The sequence below is a fragment of the Miniopterus natalensis genome, chromosome 2 (genome assembly GCF_054644295.1).
Source record: "Miniopterus natalensis isolate mMinNat1 chromosome 2, mMinNat1.hap1, whole genome shotgun sequence".
In the NCBI taxonomy this organism is placed as follows: domain Eukaryota; kingdom Metazoa; phylum Chordata; class Mammalia; order Chiroptera; family Miniopteridae; genus Miniopterus; species Miniopterus natalensis.
Genome location: NC_142082.1, coordinates 131,537,647 through 131,553,770, shown reverse-complemented (window position 1 = coordinate 131,553,770; position 16,124 = coordinate 131,537,647). Strand labels below are relative to the sequence as shown.

At 41.9% G+C, this 16,124-nt stretch overlaps 1 protein-coding gene across 1 annotated transcript in view; it reads right to left on the bottom strand.

Annotated features, from left to right (window-relative positions):
- Positions 1–6,906: 6,906 nt before the first annotated feature.
- WIF1 (Wnt inhibitory factor 1) overlaps positions 6,907–16,124 on the bottom strand; it is a 68,149-nt gene continuing 58,931 nt past the window's right edge. Inside the window, exons 8-10 of the mRNA XM_016199700.2 lie at positions 11,651–11,746; positions 11,080–11,175; positions 6,907–7,762 (exon numbers count right to left, since the gene is read on the bottom strand). Coding sequence (XP_016055186.1) covers positions 7,641–7,762; positions 11,080–11,175; positions 11,651–11,746 — 314 coding nt within the window. The 3' untranslated portion in view covers positions 6,907–7,640. The remainder of the gene's footprint in view (positions 7,763–11,079; positions 11,176–11,650; positions 11,747–16,124) is intronic.

The window sequence follows — 16,124 nt, the reverse complement described above, 5'->3', positions numbered from 1 at the left end:
AAACCCAATAGCATTTGTTCAATACATGATTTTCTCTGTTGGATTTCAGAATCCAAGGAGAGTTGGCCAGTGATTATATGAGTCTGGAATTTTAGGAAAAGGGAATGTAGTTATTAGTTTTTTGAATGAACCAATCTAATAAGCATCTATTTTGAGTTTGCTTTGTACAAGACCCCAAGACACAGATTTATGAGAGAAAAAGAGCATATCATTTCCATCTCCACTCTGTTTCCTATTAAGTTGGAAGCTTTCAAACTTACTCCTTTTTACTTATTACAAGTAAATTTTCTTCATTTATGTGTACCCTGGTGTATATGGTCATTAAGCTGAGGTTAGGTTAGAGTGCCTGATCGATCTCTAAATACATGGAAAGTCATCATTTTAAGAAATGTTTTCAAAAATGTTAATACACGGGAAAATAAGCTTATTACCTACAGCCAACTGACCTACTATTTAAAAATGGAAGTTCTTTGGCTTGCCAATGACAAGCTTCCATTTTCCTTGAACTGGCTTCAGATAGGATAACATTAGAAATTTTGAAGAGAAAAAAAAAGAATGTAGTAAAAACCCAGCTTCAGAGACTTAAATCTATGCTGGGGCTGTGTTCCCCAAGGTGTGCTGTGCGGAATTTTATTCCTGGGAAATGCTTTAGGGGAAAAAGTTCTCTTTGATGGAGTAAGTTTGGGGGCTGCTGCAGGTCAGTGCCCTCTTTGAGATGCCCACACGCAGCAGCACAGCAAAGGCTCCGAGGGGTGCGGCTGTAAGCACGTCCCCCTCACTCGGGGTAACTCCCCATCTCTTAGACTCATTCCACCCCACAATCTTGTTTTCATGTAACACCTATCAACATCTTGAGCAACTAGTATGCTCCAGGACGGGCTTTTGGAATCCGCGCCCCAGGGCTATGACTGCTTCTAAGTTGTCCTGTGATCCTCACATCCTGCGCTCGGTGTCTCCTGTGAATGAACCACCCCCTCGCAGAGATGCTGTGGCCCAGAATTTCCGCAGGACGGCTCTCTGAAAGCTCTGGAAGGCTGCTCCTGTGCGGGGCGAATGCTCCCCGCCCGAAAGCCACCTCCCCGCTCTCCGGCTACTGCACTGTGCTGGGACTGTCGTGGCCCTCCCGGGACTCCGCCTGCGGGCTGGCACACCCGCAAAAGCGCGGGCGCTTGGCAGGGCCAGGGGAGCTGCGGCTTGCTTCAATTTCAGCCTGATGGTCTGTTTCAAAGGTCATTTTTTCCCTTCTACAGGCGCATCTGCGGTAGGAATGTCCTTCAGTGTGCTTTTAGCCATTTCGACGGAGACACGTTGTCACGGAACAACCTGAGCCTCTTCGTTTCAAGGGTGGCTTGCCCTGGAGCCGGGCGGCTGGCCTTCAGGCTCACCTCCTAGCACCCCCAGCTGCCTCCCCAAGTCTGGTTTTGGTTTAGAAACAAAGTAGTACGTAATCCAAATAAACAAGCCGGGGCAGACTATCCAAATGACTGAAAAGCAAAGCGGCTTTAAAACTCCAGGAAGGTTTAGCTCTTGCGACACAAGCCAAGGATCCATTATTCAACAAGGTGCCCGGTGGCCGAGGCCCCGGCTGGCTGGCGTCTGCAGAGGCTACATCTGCTCCTTCCCAAAGCGAGTCGTGTCGCAGGCGCGAACGCAAACTTTGTAGAAGTAGAAAAAAGATCCCAGATTTGCTTTTTAGTATGGGGTGTTTCCTCGAAGTGAGACAAAACTCATTTGGATTTGGGGACGTTTGTCTTTGGGGTTTCTGGAGAGTGTCATAAGGCTCTTCATTAAATCAAGCTTCTATGGGTGGAGATGAACTTAATTTCTGTCAGAAGGTTTAAGATCCCAGCTCCAGCCAGGTTTCTGCCTTTCTGTCTCCTAATAAAAAACAGCAGTTATAAGTTGGAATGACCCAAGATTATCTTTTTTGGTTAAAATGGATTGTTCACAGAATTCTGAAAATTATCTTTCCCTTGTGAGCTATAAACTTAAAGCTACAATTTCTTTCTTTCTTAAGCAGGAACTGAGGTTCAAAGAACCTGACTGGATTGAAGCATAAAGCAATAAATTGTGTCCCCTTAATTTGCCCTCTACTTTCTTTCCCCATTTTTGTGTTTGCGATGTTAATAACAGGAGAAATTCAGTAAATGGTCACTGACTTAGCTGGTCGGATGGCTAATGATGCCTCCGTTCCCGAGGCCTGGATTGTGACGGTCTTCCATGAGGTTGGAGTCGAGAGAGGGAAGGCAAGGGGAGAGCTCATCTGGCCAGTGCCTGCAGGGAGGCAGATGCTGTTACCTAAGCTGCCTTGTGTATGGACCTGAGAGCTTGCTCCTGGACAAGGCCGACTTCATGGGTATGTGACCTGTGCCGTTGCACCGGGCCTGGCACTAGGAAGACCTCCAGGCTTGGTTTAACGCTCTGCTGCCAACATTTGAAATTCTTAATATTGTTTGAACAAGGGGTCCCACATTTAAACTTTTTCTGGGCCTCTCAAATTATATAGCTGGCCATTCCCCTGGGCTATGGCTGACCAAGGCTCCCTGTTCTCCTCTCGCTCTTCTCTCTCAGTCACGGCCCCAGATCTAGCCCCAGGACCATGCTCAAGGCTGGACTGTCCAGCATCCTGTCCACTGGAGCAGGATGCAGGGTTTTCAGCCCACAGTGAGTGAAGTTTGATTGATCCTCGGTGGATTTGATGGATTGTTTGTCATCTCAGAGTAGCTTTTTCTTGGTTTGGACTTTCAAGAAGTGCCAGGTAATTTCAACAGTTGTACAAATTGAACACGATTAGAAAGGGAAATGTGTCACTAAGGGAAAACCGTGCAATGCCAATGCTTAATACAAATTATTTTTCATTTGCAATGTGTATACTCGTTATTGACAATAAACCAGTAAATAGGTGCGAAATCTATTTACATTTGGAGTTCACAGAATTTTAAGAAATCTTACTGAGCACCTGAATACTTTGTTTTATGATGTCAGTTTCCTGAATATGGTTTCTATTTTTTATAGTAAGCCATATGGAGGACATTTATTCAATATGCTTATTAAATTTTTATATTTGTACCACTTGCATAAACAGTCTAAAAATTATGACAACAACACTCCTGTCCTTAGACAGTCATTTCTTTTCTTTCTCTTTTATTCCTCACGAAATTCCTCTGAAATGGCCATGTTTCTCATTTACCCAATTTAAAAACTGCTCACCTCATGATATCCCCTTCTCCTCCCCTACTTTGATAGGAGTGTTTTCTTTAAAATGCACTTCATTGTGATGATTTGCGCCTTCTTCAAGAATATGGGCTAAGTGAAATAAGCCAGGCAGAGAAAGACAAATATCACATGATCTCACTTATACGTGGAATCTAAAGAACATCAGAAACTGATGAACAAAATAGATTCAGTGACACAGAAGCATGGAACAGGCTGACGAATCTCAGAGGGTAGGCAGGGGTGGGTGGGTGGGGAGAGATTAACCAATGAATTTATATGCATAACCCATGGACACAGGCAATAGTGTGGTAAAGGCCTGGGGGAGGGGGTACAGGATAGAAGGGGTTAATGGAGAAAAAAGGGGACATATGCAATATTTTCAACAATAAAGATAAATTAAAGAAAAGAAAAAGAATATGGGGACAGTCCTATCTGTTATTACTCTGTGTTACTGAGAGCACTGTGTATTACACGGTGGTCTTACCTCTTTACCAGAACCCACAGGGGACATTGCTCTTTACTCTCAATTAGTGCAGAGGAGGGCCAGCTCATCTGCGGCTATGCCTAAGCTTATCAAGCTAAAATTGTGTTATAAGGCTCACTGGACTTGGAATGAGATGGGGGGAAATTTAGTTCCCCAAACTCTTTTTTTTTTTTTAGAAGGAGTACTGCATACAGCTGAAGGGAATACTTTGAGAAGCCACTTGGGGAGGCATTAAGAATTTCAAGGAGCATGCTCAAGTAACAATATGCTTAATGAACCTCCCTCTGAGTTGCTGGGCTGGATTTCACTGGAGAGTTTTTGTTTGCTGGGTGGGGAATAGAGTTTTGGGGTCAGAGACAAATTGTCTGAGACGGTGGATGAGCAGCTTAATTCTGTCAGCCACCCTTTTTCACTCTTAACCTCTTACTGATGTAGCTCCTCTATAAATAAATGTGGAAGGGATATTTTAAAGACTATCAAATGGAAGGGATGCCAAAAAGTAGCTTTCTCACTGACCTCTATGTCTTTTTAAAAAATTTATCTTTATTGTCGAAAGTATTATAGATGCCCCCTCCCCCCAAAATGTAAGTTCTTTATATAGTTTAACTTCTCCTGAGCAACTAGTTAGTTTTTGTGTTTACGGTCTTTGGGATTTCTAATGAGTCATGGTTTCCCATTTGAGGTGCCTGGAGCCGAGCTTGGAGCTAAGTACACACGGCCCACAGCTCACAAGAGCGCAGGGCTCCCCGCCTGGGCCTATTTTATGGTCTCACCTTCGTTTCCTTTAACTTCAGTTCTCCTACTTATTTTATCTTACCAAATGGTCCATGTCTTTTCAGACGCCTTCACTCCTTACTACTTTAACTTTTAAATGATCGTTTGGAGGTGTTTTATATAAATGTCCCCTTCTCCTCCCCTTCATTCCTCTTCCTCTGCTGCGGTAACTTCATGTGAATAGTAGTAACAGTATTTCACATCCCACATTAGTGCCCTTAGTTTCAAGGGCTGGCCTCCACTGTTATGATTCTCCATAAACTGACCAAGTAACTAAAGGGTGTATCTTAGATGAAAACTCCTACTACATATGGCTATGGGCGGAGGGGAGGGACAAAGTGCTCAATCAATTTGCCAAAGAGTAGAGGCCGTCCTGCTATACAAATAGAGAGATACACAGGTGAGCGGCAAGGGATGTTCCCTGTGCGTGGAGTCTAAAAACACAACACAACACAAGGGAATCCTACTGCACTCACCAAAGCTATTATATATATATAATTAAAAAGTAATCCAATACATAATTAGTATTATTCATTCATAATGTAACTAATACTTAATAAATTATTGGCCTAACCTCCTAACTATATTTCCAAGACATTTTCCACCAAGATGTCTTAAAGGCACTTTAAATAACATCTTCAAAACTGAACTCACATCTCTGGAAACCCACAGTTCCTCCCTAGTCACTAGCATCGCTGTCCAGGTTCCTCTCTCTTCTTAACTCCTGTGTTCGCCAGTCATCTAGTCTCCTGCTTAGATGTGAACTCTCTCTTGAGTCCAACCTCTCCTCTCTGACACTACATCATTTCAGATTCTATTATCTCTCCCCTTTACCTGAGGTCTCCTATGGGGGGGAGGGGTGCTCCAGGGCGTACACCAAACCATCTTTTGGGTTAGTGAAGAAAATATTAGAGCTTCTATTTATATTTGTATCTCTGTTTTAACATTTCTGGCTTTATAATGCATATATTGGTAGTTGTGCATGTAAGTAAGTAATTGTCATATATACATAGGACTGTGTGCTCAACTAGTTTTAATGGGGTGTACAATCAGAATGGTCTGGGGGTGGCCAACCTAGTCTATTGTAAGCTGTCACCCTGCCTCCAGTCTAACTTCCCACCATCCTATTTTTCATCTATGAGTTAATACAAGTAAAATGCTTAAAATAAACTAAACACTATATAAATGTTAGCTATTATTATTATTATTACTACTGTTATCCTATCCCCAAATTTACCTTTCTGCCACTTAGATGCAATTGGATTTTTATTTAAAAGTCTTAAATAAGTAAGTTGGTTCTCCTGTTAGGATCCCAAGGTTAGCTCCCTGGCTCCTGGTCTGCTTTGCGAGCTCTGTGGGACCACAGGCTGACACTCAGGGCTCTGGCTGGCCAGAGGAGGAAGACTGAGAGGTCTCGCCCCATAACAAGGTGTGTTCACTCTGCTTCCAGCCTCTCCCTAGATCACCTCCAATAACAGACACTTCCCTAAATCCACACAACTGATCATTGCCACTCCCTAGCATAGGAAAACTTGTAGACTTCAGAATATTTACGAAATAAAGTTCACATTTCCTTAAGAGAATGAAGAGAATAAAATACATTGGAAAGCTGCTACCTAGGATTTGTGGAGTTTTGCCTTCTGCTGAGAAAAAGGAAGGAGAAAGGACAGCAGAGCATAGGGCTTCAGAGTCAGACGCTGTGGATTGAAACCTGTCCCTGCTATTGGAAACCATCCCTTATCAGGTGGGATCTGGGGTAAATTGCTTCTTGTCACCATGACTCAGTGTTCTTGTCTGTAAAAGTGCACAATGCTACTGCCTCATAGGACTGTATGATAATACATATAACGTTCGTGGGAATCAATAGGATTTTAATAAATGATAGCACTTCCCGTTCGTGACATTCTGACACCTTTAGAAAGTCTTCCACGAGTGGTTATTAGACACATTCTAGTTAGAGAAAGCGCCTCGAAGGACCCAAGAGCTGAGCTGAGAGCTGACATAAATAGGGTGCTGTGTGGCACGGCCGGAGGAGAGACAGAGCTGGGAGGGAGAGAGGAGGCTGGAGAGCTCGGACAGGCTCTGAGGATCAAATAGCTTCTCTTTTTTTTTATTAAAAAAATGTTTTTGTTGATTTTTAGAGAGAAAGGAAGGGAGAGGAATAGAAAGATAGAAACATTGATGAGAGAGAAACATCATTAATCAGCTGCCTCCTGCACACCCCCCACCGGGGATCAAGCCCACAACCTGGGCATGTGCCCTGACCGGAATCAAACGGTGACCTCTTCGTTCATGAGTTGACGCTCAACCGCTGAGCCACACCAGCCGGGCTACCTTCTCTTTTTAAGGGTGCTGCAGTTTCAACCACTGCTCAACTGCAAACAACTGTTTCCATAAGGTAGCACATGCAAAGACCACTCCATACAACAGTCTGAAAACTAAAGCAGCACCTTTATTTTATACATACAAACAGTATAAAATGTTTATTATGTAAGAGCTGTGTTTTGTTTACAATATATTATATTGCTTCAAGCCAATGCCAAAAGTTCATACATTATATTCCCTATTTTATTGTGTTTACAATATATTATATTGTTTAAATGCCACTACCACAGTGTTATTTCTTTTCTTTTTTTAATAGTGAATTCTCTGGAATCATGGTAAGCTCAAAATATATTGTATGGAGAGTTTAAAAAGAAGGGCAATTAAAAAATGTGACAAATGTCTAAATACATGACAATAAAATTTGAAATGCTGTAGTTTCAGCACAATTAACTGCTTCATCCAAACCCTTGTGATTTATGCTTATTTGCTCCATTTACCTTCTCTAATGTACCCCCAGCCCTTCGACACTACGAATGCATTGTGATTTTGGAAATTACCTGTCGACTATACATTGAAAAGACAAAATGTTAACCTGATCAACTGCCATAATATAAAACCTGTCCCAAAGCACTGAAACTAGAAAATCTATACCATCATGCTACAGACGTACTTAGAAAACTTAAAAGGAAGAGTAAATATCAGCTCAGTGATTTATAATGAAGCTAATAAAATTCAGGCCAGTATTCTTAACTGTAATGAACATTATTTGAACATTCAACACATGAAAGGTTAACAAAGGCTATGAACTTGGTGTAACTTAAAACGTTTCAGATGTCGGAGTTCACCAGACGTAATTGGATTCAGGTGGATCCCGCCGCTCCTCGGCCTTTTTAGGTGAAGGCGTGTGCTGCCGGAGCCCGGCGCCTGCTGGCCTCAGGGCATGCATGAGGCTGGCTCCGTACCCTGCAAAATTATTCACAGCTTAAAAGAAAAGAAACTACAAAAACAGGCTCTTCAGATTCATTATTAACCATTCAAATGAAATCCATTTTCCCTTTTCAACCCACAGCAACCACAAAAAGCTACCTGCAGGAAGAGATGTTACAAGTTCAAAATCTCTGATAAAAGAAACCCATTTTACTAACTCCATCAAATCCGGCTTCCAGGGAATGTCTGACTCACTGTGTATTTTGGCCAGGCAGAAACTCTTGATGCAAAGTTTGGACTGATGGGGTCGAATGGAAGGATCTTCTCCACCCAAGGGCTAGGAAGGATCTAGCCCTGAGGTCTCAAATGCAAGGATACTTCCACAGAGGATTGGATCACTGACGCTTTTCACTGCATTGCAGAACTAGCCTCAACTATACTGTTCAATATAACCACCTCCACTCTTCATATAGACCATACAGTCAGGTGTGGTTGTTCCCCTTACACAAAATAGGAATCTTGTAAGAATTAAGGAGTTCCACTGTACATTTAGAGAAAGGGTTATGATATGAACTGACTCCTTATCAACAGGGATTTGTGAATTTAGTCAAGGTGGGCATCTATCTATTTCCAGCTCGGTTGTGGTTAAGCAGAGTGTAGCACTTGAGACCTCCTTTCCTCTTCCTTGTGAACTTTTGGAGCTGCTCCGAGAACAGACTCATGTCTACTGATTTCCTAAAACTGATCCAAGACAGCAATCACACTGTAAAAATCTGCCTCCATCTTCCTGTGCATTAGAGTCAAGTTCGGCATTTCATTGGTTCCTCGAGGTTTTAAATGTAAGCATGCCATTAAACAAGCACTGGGAACAGAATGCTTTGTGCCTGAATGTGTGTCTTTGAATTGTCACTGTGTAGGTTAGTAGCTCATGGAACAGCCAAAACATGAGCCAACAATGCGCTGGAGGAAATCCCTACCCTGCTGCTGGCCCTGCCACCCATGAAGCCCACACCTCCCTGCTGGTGGGCGTGAGCCTAAGCAGAGACGGCTGCCTCCAGACTCTCCTCCCCACTGAGACGCCTGGGTGCCTGGGACCTCCCAATGTGTCACCCACTGGGAATCTGTTCATAGAAGAACACGGTCCCTTGTTACCTCCCTCTACTCTAAATAAACCTCATTCTTTCAGCCTGATTCTCTTAGCTAATGTGCAAAATGGCTGGGTGGCCTCTCTTGGAAACAAGTTTGCATTTCAGTCAAGCCCCAGGGCATCTTCTGCACAATGCCTTGATCGGAAGGATGTGCACTGATATGGAGCTTTCGGCAGGGTAGTCTGCAGGGTTGGCAGACCTGTCAGAATTGCTCATCTATACTCCACGATGGCCCCCAACTTGTCTTCTTTTTGGAAGAGAGACCGGGAGTGTCAGCAGGGACAGCGCCCCTCGTGCTGTCCTCCTGTCACGCTCAGGGGCCGCCCAGCTGCAGCTATGGGTCCCAGAGGACCTTTGTAGTTGAATCCTGGGGTGTATGATCTGACCTCATCCCTAGGACTTCTGAAAAGGTACTCCGACTTGGCGACAAGCTTCACTGTTTGTATTCAGTTGAGGGTAGAACAAAGGGTTTGGTTTACTCTTTTCCAAAACAGCTCTAGAAATGGTTAGTTTTCTAGAGGTCTTTTAGTCTAAAGAGGGTTTCCTGGTACGTATGTCCTAACAGGGATACTATTCAGCTGTTACCACCTGGGTAAAGGGCTATTTTCCAAAGGAGCCACATTTCTTGTTAAGCTGTGTCCACCTGAAGCCATTCAATCTACCATCTAATCAATTCAGTAGGTGAAAAAGAATGAAATCTATGCATTAGTGTAGCCTAGACCAGACCCAACTACTTTAAAATAAGTAAGTAAACATGTACACCTACATACAAATATATATATATAAGAATAATATAATGTGAGCATTTTAAAATATGCACAATAAAAAATTTGAGATTGAAAAATATAAATGTAAATATTTATGTTACCTATGTATTTATACTAATATAAGTAAAATAATATAAAATGTATTTTAAAACTAATATTTTTCCTCCACACCCCAGCTGATCATTTCCACATTCACTAGGCTACAGGCATCACCCTTTGGAGACCCTCGATCTAGAAAACCATCTGATATGTAAATAATGTGTTCAATTGTATCCATTATTTTGGAGACACAATATGATAGACCAGCAATTTTCAAACCGGTGCGCTGCAAGAATTTTTAAAACATGCAGCACCCGACTATTTAGTCAGGGGCACTGACCTCTTTTCCCTTAGACTGTCAAAAAAAAAGACAACCACCAACACAACAATAGCCATCTGGTGCGAATGAATCACAGTTATAGCTACTTTTTTTCCATCAGATTGGCAAAAAATATATTTTTGGTGTGCTGCAGAATTTTAGCAGTTTATGTGTGCCATGAGATGAAAAAGGTTGAAAATCGCTGTGCTAGACACAATCTGGGCGTCTGTTATTGCAGGGTGTTGTATGACTGAAGTCTTCCTTTCCCCAGCTTCGGAGACTGACTGGGTTCTAGCTGCCAGCTGCACTGAAGCTGCATTGTTTCTTTGGTTCACTTGCAAATCGCCCGTCCCTCCCACTAGAACCTGGGCTCCACCTGGCAGAGCCTTTCCTGTCTGTTCACTGGTGTGTCCCCAGTGCCCAGATTCATGCTTAGCACAAAGATATCAATCAAAATGAAACGGCTGCATTTAGCCAGTCTCATTTTGTGCATAAAACAGGCCAGTGCTTTATTATCTCAATACCTAGTTCGTTTTTGATAGTCAGTAAATTAAAAAAAATGCAACTCCTTCATTAGCATCTCTCCCATACTCCATAGATCCTTTCTTTCCCTCAAAATAATTCATTTAAAACATACCATACCAGTACAATTTAAAAATTTTAGAGAGCAAAACTCTTCACGTTTTATATGCTAGTCGATAAACCTTAAATGAAAAAATCAGAGCCACATAGATACTAATTCCACATTTGATTTAAAATCTTACTTTTACTTGTCATTGCTTTCATCCTTAATAGACTGTGTCATCACTCAACCTGTTTTACTAATTTAATCTAGGAAATATTTGTGGTGATATTTTACAGATGGCATATTTTGCAATGAGGCATTCTCTCTACACTCTGAAGCTCAGGCTCTGCAGCGTAGAGAGCTGTGAGCAGCCGCAGGGAGCGCGGGGGAGAAGAGGCAGAGGAGAGGTTGCTTTTAATGAAATGGAAAGCAGGCTCAGTTACGAGTTGTCTTTTAGTCTTGGGAGCCAAGAAACAGACGTGAAAGAGGCCGCCTCTGCCGATGCGCCCACTCACTTTTATTGCAGTGTCTTCCATGCCAGCCTTCCTGACACTGGCACTTGTTGGGCTCGTGGCAGGTTCCGTGTGTCCCGCAGCCAGGCTCGCAGACAGCTAGAATCAAAGGAGATAAAAAGAATGTCTCCTGAGCTTTCATTTTTCAACAGGATGACACAGCTGTTTTTCTAGCAGTTCTTTAGAATGTGTTAGTTTTGGCTTCATCCCCTGCTTTTTTTTGGCTTTTTTTCCCCTAAGCCAATTGTCAGCTACAAGTTGGTTTGTGACTTATGAAGAAAGGCCTGAGAGTGACCTTAAACTAAGCGTCACCGTCTCATTCACAGAAGACGCTCAGCCGGACTTTGAAAAGCTGGGCAAGGGAAGTGTATTTCCCTTAGAGAACTCCTAAGGGTTAAAAAGTCGAGTTGTGTGTATGCAAGCGTCTAACTTCTTGCGCATGTGTGGGCTGCATACGGTGCCTGCGGTCTACATGAAGGAAGCACATGTGTCCGCGGAGGAAGGTGAAGCGCGATGCCGGGCACCGCCCGGGCCGCCGCCTCCCCTTCCCCGGGCCCGGGCCGCGGGTACTTACGCTTTGAACAGAGGTCTCCTTGGTAACCTTTGGAGCACTTACATTTGCTTTTGCCAATGCATTTACCTCCATTTCGACAGGGTTGTGGGCATTTGCCTGAAACAGAGAAGGCAAATAAGCAGGGAACTCCGTGCTCCGTTCAGGGGTGGTCACATTTTCTCAAAGGGACTGAAAGGCTCTGGGACCATAGCTCGTAAGTGGCAGCTCTTTCCGCTCATCCCAGGGCTAGTCTGGCTTTGACTCTGTTCGAACTTCGTTTTTGGAACACACAGGCTAATATTCTTATAATTTTGAACACGTATCTTCTACAATATATGTGTTGCCCAAATGCTATATTTACATTACTTTCTAACAAACAGAATCATATTGTAACTGATGCGTAAGCACTTGTCATTTAAGATGCACTAGAAGCTGAGATACGACGACCCTATAAAGGATCTTTCCTCTGAGCTCTGATTTTGAGCGTCACTCTCTGAAAGCAGGCCTGCACCTGCACCTGACAACATCTGTCTTAGCCCAGGATTCTCCAGAAATCCTAGGAAACAGGAATGGGGGGATGGGAAGGGTGAAACGGGAGGAGGGAAGGCCGACACAAAAGTGTGTGGGGTGGCTCATGGCTCTGGCGGTGGCGCTCTCCTGCTGCGTCCTTCTGAGGACCCTGCCGATGGCACCCTCAAGTCTTCTCAGGGAAGGGAGGGGCAGCACTTACGCACCAGCACCTGCCTGCCACTGGCCAAGGGTCGCCCCATGGGATGACCTCCTGTGCTTCCATTCTGCAACAGTGCGAGCACAGGCTGTGCTTTCTTAGGACTCAGGAGTCTCTTAGTGGAAAGCAAGGGAAGTGCGGAGCAGCTAAGTGGAGGTTCAGTCAGGCTAAACCCGTGCCCCCCAATTGTAGCGGTGGCTGGAGTGAAAGGCTGGCTGAGAAGGGTGTCAGGTGGGGCACAAAATGGGCCTAATACCACACCTATGCATTTTTCTGAAATGTCTCAGATCCTAGTAATAGCCACATGAGTATTGCTAATGTTTCCACAGATCTTTGAATCACAGGATTTTAAAGCTGGAATGGGGCCTTAGATGTAAAAACTAATAATTTTCTTCTTATTCCAGAAGCTATTTACTCTCCCTCTGCAATCTAGAATTTGCCACCCGAAGGCTGATATTTTTGAAGAAGTAGAAGAGAAAGGTTTGTCCACCCAGAGCTGAAACCACATCCTGTAGCTGGCACAATGGTGCCGCAAAGAGAACAAACAGCCAATAGATTGGGTAGCGGAGGAGTTTGGATTTTTTGGTTTTGTTATTGTTGTTCTTTGTCTTTTCCACGTTAGCAGAATACTCATCACAAGGGCCCAATGCATAAGGAGAAGAAATGAAATCTTTATCCTAAAGCAAAGCACCTTTCATTCCTTAAGCTCTTCTTTTTATGGTCAAATGAAGCTTTGAGAGAAGTGAACTATTATATATTTTACCGGCAAGCAGGCAAGCACTATGCTTGACAAACATGAAATGAATTCCATTATGAAAATCATTTTGCTAAAAATACACATTATTTTTCCTTTTATTTATCCAAATGGACTTTCTTTGTATATAAATCAAATTAAGCAGTATTTGGTTGGTGGAGATAATATAGACTTAATATTGAGATGTTAGAGACTCTCAAAAAGGTAGAATGCCATGAGACCTTTAGGTTTTCCTGATGCATGGGGTGTTCCAGAAACAGGAACAACCTTAATTATTAAAACAACCTTAATAATAGAATACCGCCTTTTTGTTGACCATTAAAAATCCAAAAGGGTCCTTTTTGCTAGGTTTGGATACAAAGAATAGCATTTACTATGTGGTCAAGATCCCAACCCTTACCTAAAGAAAAGGAGTACTTACCTCTGAATTTCTATTTGCATTAAAAAAAAATCTGACTCCATCATAAACACAAAATTGAATCATATCCCATTCTCAGTGTTCTGCAATGCACTGAGGTTTTTCAAGTAAGCAAGATGTGGGACAATAATTATAGGGCAGAAAAGACAGGGTACTTATTGTGAAATACTTGGTGAGCCCAAATTTCCCCATGTTCTATGAGAAGTAAACTTCGTCACCAAGGACAACACAGAGAATGACTGGTGGAGAGAACTTTTTCATCGGCTTCATGGCTCTTTATGTTTTCTTGGCAAGAGGGAAGTGAGCCCCCTTAGGTTCACTGTTGCCTGGAAGGAGAACATTCTCTCCTGGTTGTCACGCAACAGAAATATGACTGCAGGCAACCAGTAGAAGGCCATTCCTGGAACAAACTTCCCAAAGCCAAAATCTCATGAAGATGGATTGTTTTAAAAATTCAGAGTCTCATAAGTATCTTTAATATTGACTTCCTTTTCCTGAAAATATTTTATAACCAAATTCTATCCATTAGACAGTGGGAAACTGAGTCAACTTGAGAGATGGCCTAAAAGAGGCCAAGAATTGCTGGAAGACAGATTTGACTAAGTTTAAACAATTAGCATTATTATTATAATTGGTGGATGAGTCCAGTGAGAACAATGAGATAAGATATTGACAAAATAAAGACATTAAACTTTCTCCACCCACTGGATTGTGGGATACCTTCAGTTCGCTACTCATCTTCACGTAGAAAAGGATTTAAAAGGTTTACCATCAGTACCAACAACCATCACCTCTGGGTCTTAGGGTTATGGGTGATTTGTAATTGTTTCATTCAATATTCTAAATTTTTTACAGAGAACTTTTATAATACTAAGAACCCATTCAGTTATTTGAAAAACCCATTTACCATACAGTATAAATAATTTGTGTGGTCTTGTTAATTGAAGGTTCATTAAAAAATTTTAGGGAAATCTATAAACCTTAAATAACAATAAATGTATATTATATCCCAACACATCTAATCACAGTCTTATTGGTTAATCCACAAGTGTATCATAATCAAGTCAGAATGAAGTTTGAGAAGATATCAATCCTAATAGAGGCCAGAAAAACTGAAAATATAAATGACATCAAAATACATATTTTCATTAAGAGAGGACAATAAGTAACAAGGATTGGCAAGGCTGTGGAGAAACTGGGACCCTTGTACATTACTGGTGGGAATGTAAAATGCTACGGCCTCTTTGGAAAATAGTTTATCAGTTCTTCAAAAACTTAAATACAGAGTTAACATATGGTTTGGCAGGTCCACTCCTAGGTGTAGACCCAAGAGACCTGAAAACATGTTCACACAAAAATTTGTACACAAATGTTCATAGCAGCATTATTCATAATAGCCCCAAAGTGGAAACAACCAAATGTCCACCAACTGATGCATGGGTAAACAAAATGAGGTTGGTATAGCCATACAATGGAATATTATCCAGCAATTAAAAGGAAGCAATGATAAATGCTACCACATGCACGAACCTTGAAAAGATCATGCTAAGTGAAAGCAGTTGGACAAAAATGGCTCTATGTTATATGATTCTATTTATAGGAATAGGAATAGGAAAGTCTAGAGACAGAATAGGAAAATCTAAAGAACAAGAAAGTAGATTAGTGGTTTTCAGGATCTTAAAAAAGAGGAAATAAGGACTGACTCCTAATAGGTACAGGGTCTCTTTTGGGGGTAATGACATGTTTTGGTATCACATAAAAGTGCTGCATGAAAATATACTGGATCGCATACTTTATAATAGTAAATTTATGGTATGTGAATTATATCTCAATTTAAAAATAAGAGTACATAAAATAATGAGCTTTACATAGCTCAAGGAACTGTTTCATCGTTGGTCCAACTATGAGAGAATATTCCAGAATTCAAAGTATTACAAAGACTGTAAAGCAGTTATTATAGTTGGAAGTTATTTCTTTTGTCTGCTTTTAAAATTTCTCCTTTATTTTCTGATGTATCCTATAAAAGCACAGGTTGTCATTAAAAAAAACCACAACATAATTCAACTTTTTGTGTCTATTACACCAGAGGTACTTTTCTACCCGAGACCCATTCCCATCTTTTTCTGGTAATGTGGCTCCTGTAATGGAAGCAGAAAATTTCCTAAAAGGATTTGAGTATGACGTGTGATAGGGATAATCCGGAGCTTTCAAAGGCCCACATTTTTGGTGCAGTCAGGAAAAAAACCACACAGAAAAAGAAAACACTGTCTCTGCCAATGGAAAGGCTGTAAACCTAAGGGCATGAAAGGGCACACTTACATGAAGAGGAATGAGCCCATAAACAAAGATTCATAAACATGAACCAACTAACTACGCACAATCTGAGAGTAAGCACAGGGAGAAAATTGAGGGGAGTGAGTTCGCAGATACCTTTATCAGGTCTGGGTAACTAATAAGAACAGAAACCACATCCTGACAATTAATTACATGTCCTATGGAAACTTCAGAGGTATTTCATTTGAACTCTATAAAAAATGGTTACTTCATCTAGTACTCATTAAAGTACAAAAACCCACAAATAAATTAGAGGTTGAAA